This window comes from Montipora capricornis, chromosome 3 (assembly GCF_036669925.1).
Source record: "Montipora capricornis isolate CH-2021 chromosome 3, ASM3666992v2, whole genome shotgun sequence".
Lineage (NCBI taxonomy): Eukaryota > Metazoa > Cnidaria > Anthozoa > Scleractinia > Acroporidae > Montipora > Montipora capricornis.
Genome location: NC_090885.1, coordinates 71,576,106 through 71,586,105, shown reverse-complemented (window position 1 = coordinate 71,586,105; position 10,000 = coordinate 71,576,106). Strand labels below are relative to the sequence as shown.

General features: G+C 38.9%; 1 protein-coding gene across 2 annotated transcripts in view; it reads left to right on the top strand.

Moving 5' to 3' along the window:
- The first annotated feature begins 4,554 nt into the window (after positions 1–4,554).
- LOC138043922 (transcription elongation regulator 1-like) overlaps positions 4,555–10,000 on the top strand; it is a 59,144-nt gene continuing 53,698 nt past the window's right edge. The window contains exons 1-4 of one of the 2 annotated variants that reach the window (XM_068890448.1): positions 4,559–4,778; positions 4,922–4,959; positions 5,067–5,316; positions 8,605–8,880. In XM_068890448.1, coding sequence (XP_068746549.1) covers positions 5,086–5,316; positions 8,605–8,880 — 507 coding nt within the window. In that variant the 5' untranslated portion in view covers positions 4,559–4,778; positions 4,922–4,959; positions 5,067–5,085. Of the gene's footprint in view, positions 4,779–4,921; positions 4,960–5,066; positions 5,317–8,604; positions 8,881–10,000 lie in introns of both variants that reach the window. The other variant, XM_068890449.1, reaches the window with a different exon arrangement.

Sequence of the window (10,000 nt, the reverse complement as noted above, 5' to 3'; positions counted from 1 at the left end):
CTCAACTTTATTTGAACAATAATAACTAAAGGAACAAAAACCCATTAAGGACCACAACAACAACAAAAACAAGTAAAAGAGCATTCGCGTCTTTTCAACACCAGCTACAACAACAACAAAAACAACAACAAACATCTTTATTTATACCATACAATGACAAAAGAGAGAGGGAAAAAAGGACAACATCACATATGTAAGGTATAAAGCAACCTAGAAATAACTAAAGAGCAAATCTGGCTAGGAGGCAAACTAATAAACTATTTCAAATTATTTTTCTCAGTTGTTACATGGAGGCACAAGTATGAAGAAAAAGCAAGCACACCCGCACACATAAGTCATCGTTCAGAGAAAATTGGAAAACAAAACAACAGCAACAACAAGAGAAAAAAAAACTTAATAAGACTCGAGGATATAATTTTTTTAACGACCGTTTAAGGTTGCAAAGGCTACGACTCTTGAGAGATTCTTCAAGATTATTCCAAAGAAAACCTCCTTTAAAGCGAATATTAAATCTACCATAGTTTGTTCTCACGGAAGGAATACAAAATGTATATCTAGCAAGAGGCCAGCCTAGTTTCATACTTGTGCATTGAAGATATAGGGGTAAAGAGATTACTGAAGAAAGATGGGAGCACATTTAAATGAAATTTAAACATAAAAGTACAATTCAAATAATATATAACATCAAGGAATGTCAGAATGTTCAAATCTCTAAACAAAGGAGATCATTATTCTGGGAAAAGGTAATGATTCTTATTGCCTTTTTCTGCAATACAATTAACGGATTTAGACTACTTACGGAAGTATTGCCCCAGATGGTGGCACCGTATATAAGAAAAGGGTAACTAAGAGAAAAATACATCTGTTTTAAAATAGTAAGAGAAACAATATGATGCAACTTAGCTAGGATCCCAATGCCCCTATAGAGATTTTCTTGCTTAACTGATGAATGTATTCCTTGAAATTAAGATGAGCATCTATTACTACTCCAAGATATTTGATATGGTACTTTTGTTTAATTGGTGTTTGTTTTACTTTTAACAAGATGGTTTTAGCCGCTTTTTTTTCTGAAAAGGGCGGAAAATAACAAAATTTATTTTATCAATATGTAAGGACAGTTTGTTAGAACACAACCAATCATGGACGTGTTTCAATTCTTGATTCACTCTAGTTTCTAAGGAATCCAAGGATGAGTCTGTTAAGAATAAATTTTAATAGTTTGCAAAGAGGTGAAAATCAAACACAATAGAGCAGTTACTAAAATCATTGATGTACAAAAGGAATAGACCCCTCTGAGGGACGCCACATGTAGATGGTTTTGAAAGCTGAAATACGATTAGTAACTACGATTAGTAACTACCGCTTTCTGGCGACACGATCGATCCTGGCTGTAAAAGAAGTCGCTATGTTTGAGGCCCTCTGGACTTTGTATGCCCACTCCACTCCGCTATACAGCCAGTTAATCTTTAGTGTGAACCGTATCGATACTCTGGACGCTAACATCCAGTAGTCCATGATGTCCAGGACAGCAGGTACAAAACAGAAAGTATCCTAAACAATGCAGAAAGTATCCTAAACATTCAACGAACATTAACATTAACGACTGATGAGTATGGTCACCCTTTGGCCATACGAAACAAAGTTGTAGTAATAAAACGATGAAGGGGAGCAGGGTTGGCGCAGTGGTGAGAGCACTCGCCTTCCACCAATGTGGCTCAGGATCGATTCCCGGATTCTACGCTATATGTGGGTTGAGTTTGTTGGTTCTCTACTCTGCCCCGAGAGGTTTTTCCCCGGGTACTGCGGTTTTCCCCTCTCCTCAAAAACCAACATTTGCAGGCGTAGCTCAGTTGACTAGTGCATGCGCGGCTTTCGGAGCAAGGGGTCCCCAATTCGATCCTCGGTGACTTCAGCGTCTGTTTCCACTTTCCTCTGACCCGTGTAGCTATAGCTTTAACTATCCGTGAAACGGAGCACTGACAGAGGGAGGGGAGTAAAAGGCGCACCGTCGGCTTCCATTGATACCAGTTTCATAACTGAAGGAACTACCGACGTTAAATAAATTGACTTTACTTTATCACTCCTGAAGTCCTGAACTGATCAACATGCAAGAATATATACTGCTCCTATATCAGTTGAGCGCTCTTCGAAAATCTGTTCACCTCAAGGAAAAAAAAAAAAAATATATATATATATATACACGCTGTATACATATTACGGCGCGATGCAATTTGCTCGGCAATAAAGTTTGAAAGCAAATACTTTAATGAAAGATCACACAAAGTGTCGACTGGGTCCTTTGTTATGTTAAATCAGTCGAGCAGCCCGCTTTTCTAAGGCAGTGGTGTTTTGCCACGCTAACATATAACATGAACTCGGTCTTTTTATTCGTTTGCGTGACAAAACACGACTGCTTCAGAAAAGCGGGCCGCTCAACTGATTTATGAAGGGACTGCTCGCAGTCTATGTGTCACGTTGTTTTGGCTGTTTTAGGCGTCACTTTGTTAGGGTTAGGGTTAGGCTTATCTTTTCTCGACCGCCGGTTAGAGAATTAATTTTCTTCCCGCTTCAAAATGATGTGCTCTCACGACTGCGCCAGTCCTGCTCCCCACTCGCCTACCACCAATGTGGCCCGGGATCGATTCTCGTATTCGACGCCATATGAGGGTTGAACTTGTTGGTTCTCTACTCTGCTCCGAGAGGTTTTTCCCAGGGTACTCTGGTTTTCTCCTCTCCTCAAAAACCAATATTTTATTTGATTTTAGTTGTGGTTTCAGTTTATTTGTGGTCTCCCCAATTAGTGCAGTACTCGTGCTCGGCTAATAACCTTGAGATTGAAATAAAGGGATTATTGTGTGCTTCTGCATAGGTAATATGCTTTGTACAGCACTTACAGATGCAATGTCAATCACCTTGTATATCACTCTCAAATTTACCATGTAGCACAAAAAGGAAAAAAGGAAAACCACTGATCATGGAGTGACTCCTCTCTTCGGATCCCAGGGGGAGAGGGTACTTCCATATAAAAAAGACGGGGGTGCTCGTCGTACCTTTTATAGGTTTAAAAAGCGGTTTTGGTAACTCTTAGGGTGGTCAGCCTCAAAAGGTCCACAGCGGGAGCTTTAGCGGTACCTTTTAGGGTACTGAGCTGAAAAATTATGACAAGAGACCTTTCATAATTAACAATTTTTTTTTTTATTTTGTCTAATTAAAACCCATAATTTGATAGGGGTGAAAAAACTTTCATGCCACGCCCACAAGACAAAAGTTTGGTACCTCTTAGGGGTCCTTTTCAAAATTTCCGACGAGCACCCCCGGCCTTTTTATATGGAAGTCCTTCCCCCTCCGGGCTTCTGATTCCACCAGTAAAGGATGCGAGGACTCCTGGTGTAGTCCCCGTTTGTCGGGGGATCAAATAGAATGAGTGTGAAGTGAACTTCCCAGCATTCCCCCGCTTTTGTTTTCACATGACGTCACGACCACCATGTTAAATTAACAATGTCTTTCTTTTTTTATCATTTGTTCTATGATCAAAAAATCACTTCCTTTTTTTCTATAGATTTTGAAGTGTGTTTGCTTAACACCTGACTGCCATTTTGAATCCAAAGACTGTTTACTTTGAGAGCAAGTTTTGGATGATTCACGGCGTACAGACGTACAGATCGAGCACCATGACCTCAGGTCAACTATTTTCCCGTCGGGCCCTCCCACTCAGCACAGCACGGCACATTTTTGGCACCGTGCTGACCATTTTTGTGCACGGCACTCCAAATTTTACACATGTAAACGCAGCGGTTCCAAATGAAATGTGGCACCAGTGCCCAAAATTCTTGGAGTGCCAAGACTACCTCCTGGAGGTAGTCTCAGCACTGGTAATCGAGGCACCGTGCCGAGATTGACGTTCGTGTAAACGCTCTCCCGTGCCGTTCCAGACCTTTTTGTCATAAATCCACTCCTGGCGCATGCGTAATCGTCACAAAATGGCGGCCGAAGAGATACAAACACGTTCCGTTCGCCAAAGAAAAACCTGAAGAACCGTGGAATAAGCTGGCCCGACGAGGACCAAAAAACAACTATTAAAAACCAGGTATTTTTCTGTTTTTTTTTTCTTCTGGGTTTTTCAAAGAGATCTCGATATCTTTCCTCCCTGAATAGACTATCAACGTTTTGAACTTCAACTTCACTTCAACTATCTCACAATAGACTGGCTCGCAAAATAGTAATTGCTAATCCGTTTTTGATGTAAGGCATATTTTACGCTTAACGCGCGATGCAAAATGATTGCTTGTTGTCTATCCGCCATTTTCGGGTATAAAACAGACGGAAATTAGGAGTGCCAATTAAAAATTGGAACCGCGCCGAGTAAGAGAAAAATCTTTAGTTTTTGATCGGGTAAATGGGTAGTACCGTGCCGGAATGGTTTGGGCAAGGTGCCAAAAATGTGCCGTGCCGTGCCGATTTTTTGGCGCATGTAAATGGGGTTTAGTCGCCACAACACGAACACCAACAGAGGGTGGTGAACCTGTGGTCTATCCGGGGTCTTTTATGATTGGTAATGCATGATGGGAATTGAAAATGGCCGCACGATCAACCCTTTTGTTAAGCGTAACATTGCTTCCAATTGCTTGTTATCTGAGTTCCCGTTTCTTCGCATTCTTCCTGTAACAGATTGGACATGACTAGCTGTCCTAGATATGTTTAGCTAAAGTTAAATTTAGATAGAAGTTGCATTGACAACGCTTTCATGAAAAACGCTTTTCCTGGATTTAAAGTTAACGGTAAGCTTCCCCTTAATGTATGTGTCAACGCAGAAGTCTGATTTACTTCTCTCGTTCAATATCTTGAATAATGGTCTCAGCTTCTCAAATGGACAGATGCATTCAAAACGCAAGTTGGTTCTTAATCAGTTCTTTTTTTTCAGTGCAAATTACATGTACAGTTAAAAGTCTTACAAATTAGGTATGAGGTCGTATGGCAGAAAATTTACGATTACATTTAATTTCACATCGTCATTTATCCTTCAAAGGAAATTGAACCTCCGTTAACGTATCCAGTTTCCTTTTCAGGTAATAAAAGAAAGAAACAATGAGACACAACATGCCACCTCCCCTAATGTCTCAAAGAGCTATACCACCTAACATAAGAATGCCTGCACTGCATGGACCTTTGGGACCCGGGCAGAGAGCATCTCTATTAGGTCAACCCCCTGGGCAATTCATGAGAGGACCATTTGATCCAAGGAATGTGATGAACAATGTTCAGGGACCACCTTTTGGAGGGCAACAAGGAAGTGCACCTATGTTACCAAATTTACAGGTACTTTTTTTCAGATACTGTAGTTATATGTGTCTTCAGTTCATTTTGTTGGGCACAGTAAGTCAGTGTGTCAGGGTTTCTTTTTAAATGTTATGTTCCAGTTTGTCCTTCTCTATGCAGCTGAATTGATTAGTGTTTTACCTTTCATGAGTAAAATGCTGAATCAATAATTATTTTTGGTTAGGGTTCTTAACTCAAAACTTTTTAATTTTAATTTTTTAACCCATTGACACTTCAAACGCCCAAGGACGCCCACAGTTGACGAGTAAAATCGTCTGGCATTAGACGGAGTAAAATCTGTTTCAAAAGCTGTAAATTCTCACTCCCAGGGGTCAATAGGTTATATGACAATGACTGCCAAATTATCTCGTGCTCATTGCCTTATTTTTATTGAAAATAAGCAGACAGACACGTAGATTTATAATTTATGCGATAACGATGCGATATTGCTTGCATCAGATTGAAGTTTCTCGCATTTTTGTCTTGCGTTCTTCTCGTGTTTTGACTTAATTCTGACCCCTCTGCCTTTTTGTTATTGTAAAAAACAAAGTGGTGTCAGTTTTTCATGTGGCTGTCCTGTTATTGACAATGAATTTTGTCATAACATTGTCAAAGTAGTCTGCGGATCCACTCAGCTATCGCCTTGTGGATCCACAGCTACTTTTACAATGTTATGATGAAAATCATGATCAATAACAGGACAGACGCATGAAAAACTGACATCAATTTGTTAAATTTAAGACACAAATGATACAGGAGTGGTAGGTGGATTATTTAAGGGAAAAGGAACTATCGTTTGCAAGGAAACTCCATAGAGTGGCTAGACGCTCTATTGGGACAAGTACTGGATTTAGGGGAGAAAAGGTTTTCTTTCCATTTGTTCGAGAAAGCTGTCAGACAAATACTACTGAGTGCTACTTGTTGTTCAATTTGAATAAGAGAATTCAACTTGCTCTTAAATACAACACTGTACTTACATACAAGTTGACGCTTTGGCTAGTTTATGAGTATAAAGATGAAATCTCGTAAAAAAAAGAACAAGATCAGTAGCTGTAAAACTTGAAACTTTAGACAGCCCCGTCAATTGAAAATCTGAAAGAGTAATGCCCTTTTGATGGAGTTGTTTGACATCATTCCAAAAACATTGTGTAATACCAGGTACTGAACTTTTTCAAGCATCCAAATATAAGGATCCTTTTTCTTAAGTCAATAACTACCATAGAATTCTAAAAGTAACAGCCCTTCCCTGAAAGTAACATTAGTTTTTTACGCTTCTGTTAAATCCGAAAGTAACGCTGCCCCCCCTCCCCCCGAAAGTAACAATCCCCTTGAAAGTAGCAGCCCATTCAATAATCTTGTCATTTAAAACAATAAATGTAACACCATACTTGAGGATCGATTGATTAACAAAACTCCAGCGAAATATCAAACAATATTATTATTGTCTCCTGGAATACAGCAACTGGAATGTGGGAAAAACTCTAATTTACGGTACTATAATGTATACGGCAAATATTGTCTCATTTTTCCTGAACTAAACACAAATAACTGTTTTTATTATGGAAACACCAATGAAATACGAAGTGACCTTTTGCTCGAAAACACGATATATTCACACGTAAAGGTAACATGTTATCTTCACACATGAAAATATCACTGTTGCTGTGGTTAGATATGAAAATAGCACCTTCAGATGCCTTTTAGGAAATAAATTAGTATTTCACTGGTGTTTATATAGTATATAGAATATTATATGGCTGCTTGGAGTTACAAAACTTCTCTTCTCGTGATGAAAAATATTTCACCCTGCTTACTCGTGAAATATTTTTCAACAATCTCCATGTGACCATGTAATATCCTCTATAGAAGCATAGCATGTAATGATGATGGAACAACCTGAGTGGACTAAGCAAAGCCAGAAACCTTTGGCATCCTTCATTTATTTTTAACTTGACTGAATCCTGCTAAAAATTTACAAACTACAGTACCTTACGTATTACGATAAACATAATTTTATTATGAATGCATTTACTACTGAATTACCGTATTTACCCGCATATCAGTCAATCCCGTGTGTAGGACAACCCCCCATTTTTGATGGCAAAAAAAGTAAAAAGGGAATATTCATGGGATACTAATCTTGTATTCTTTGATTTCTGAAACTGTGAATACCTAAAAAAAATCAGGACCTCAAACTAACCTGTTTCGCTGTCCAGGGATAAAGGGCTTTAGAGGATAAGCACATTTCATCACAGAAGCTGGAGTCAGTGTTTGAAAATGACTTCAAAAGTCATGCGAAACATGCAAGGTTTAATTGGTCCTTGATTTATAATATCTCACGTGGCACGCAAAACGAAAAACTCATAAACCAAACACTACCAAGTTTGCAAATGCATTTAAATCAGCCAGGTTTGTATACAGAATAAAAAACAATCATTATCAAACAGCATTTTCAGGCAACGTGAGTGTCGATGCTTGCACGCAAACATGAGGTATTGTGCCAGGTTACTAAGCAGTTGAACGATCGTGTTTTATTTGAAGAAACAGAAATGCCTTTTTGAGCTTTCCGCCTTTGGTGACTGAAAATTTCCAGTGTCTATTTCATAATTATTTGTGTTAGTGAGTATCTTCAACATTTAGAGTTGGACAAATCCTTTTTCATTTCAACTGGAATTGCTTACATTCATTTTGAAGTCTTTTGCCGCCAGATGAAAAGCCAACCTTTTGTTTTTTGAATAAATTATTTAGCTGGAACTTGGCTCTTAATCTTTCACCCTTGTATACCGTAAGTCGAGGGTGATTTTTGGAGCTTCTTTTGAGGCCATAAAAGGTTGACTTATACACGGGTAAATACGGTGAGTCATTTACGCCTGCAAGTATCCATATGAAAAATTAACCCATCTCCATTGCACGTTGTCAGGCTAGAAACTGTCTTATCACAATTATTGTTACACAAGGCTGCTTCCTAAGAAAATTAATTCCTAATTAATTCCAGCTTGGATCACATTTACAAGAAAGTGAGGATGACTCAAGTAAGGCACCCGTTTGGGCTACTTGTTCAGAAATTTGGTCACCCGCACTCGCAAATAAGGCGCCCCAGGCGACCGGCGACCGTTAGGCAGCAACCTTGTTACAGCTTGTTTTTGTTTGGTTGCGTAACCAGCATTTAATCTGAACAACTAAATATAAATGAACTTTTGATCCAAAAAGAGTTTAAACCAAGAAGAAAAATGAGCAAGGTTTATAATAATAATTATTGTTTACAAATTATTATTTTTTAAAAATCAGTCAAGACCAATGATGCCAAATCAAATTCCACCACAAATTATGACAAACCAGCAAATGCAGCAAAATCTATCTCAGACGCAGAGCAAAGGTCCTCCCATGATTGACTCTAATGGAGATATGTGGCTTGAACACAAGACTTCTGAAGGAAAACTTTACTATTACAATGCACGTACAAGGGAGTCAGCATGGGAGAAACCAAAGAACCTGGTTACTCAGCCACTGAAGGCTCAGACTCCTAATCAGCAACAAGGGCAGCAGTCAGTACAGCATACTCAGGTATGACTCATTGTTGGCTATAAATACATTTTTATTCCTTTATGAACTGTTTATTTTGCCATACATTCAATAATTCTGGGAAGCCTAACCTTTAAGCCCAACTGTCATTGTCTACATTTTGGCTTCCATCATCATTATTATTATTATTAAACATGCAAAGCCAAGCAGGAAGTTAGAATGAGAGGAGCCAAAGCCTTTCCAAAGATGCTGTGTAAACCTGATTTATCAAATACTATGATTAGTAAGACATACAGTACCGCTCAAATGCAAGTTACCACCCTCGCGCGCGATGCGCGCTACGGGAATCGCGTCGTGTGCTACAGGAATCGCGTCGCGCACTACAGGAATTGTGTCGTGCGCGAGTTAAAAAAATCTCTAAGTACATCAACTGGAGGATCGTGCACGCTATTAATTGGCCTTTTGGATTTGTTTGTGAAAGCCCCAGATGCATAGCAAACACGCATTTTATCAGACGTAAAAGCGTCTAGTCGTTGTTGACTGAAAAGTCGACATACAGCTTGCTGGTGTGCGCCGAAATTAATTATACTGCTAACTTTGCTCTCAGGAAACACGAAAATGTGAATCGTAAGCAGTTTGGCAAGGGGAGAGATATACATGTAGTACAGTTGTCGTTTAAATCAACATTTGTCTTTGTTTGTCTCGAGTCGGGATATTAAAATTCAGACTATCCGACACGTGATGGAATGTCAGGAAAACCTACAACTGTAACATGCTTTGTCTATCCGAAATCTTTACACAGCAAAATTATTTTGAGTCCACAATTATTAAAGTGTTCAAAACAACCCCATCGCTTTAGGCCCATCTGTCAAAAGGAATTCAATGTTTTTTTTACGCACAACTCGATGTTTGTTTCACCGTTGTTTGCATACCGTCATGCGACAGTGTTTGCACACCTGAGAATTTTTTCTTTTGTGTGATCTGATCTTAAAACTACAATTCGTATAGCAAGATAAAGAAGATATTAGTCACTTCATTAATCGTCACATATACCGCTTCAAACTTTGGCATCTCTCTTGCTTTCTGTGCAAAAACTGCTTTCGCTTTATAATTAATTTCATCAAATTAGAAATGGGTTTCGGATAGATAGAGTGCTTTCGAT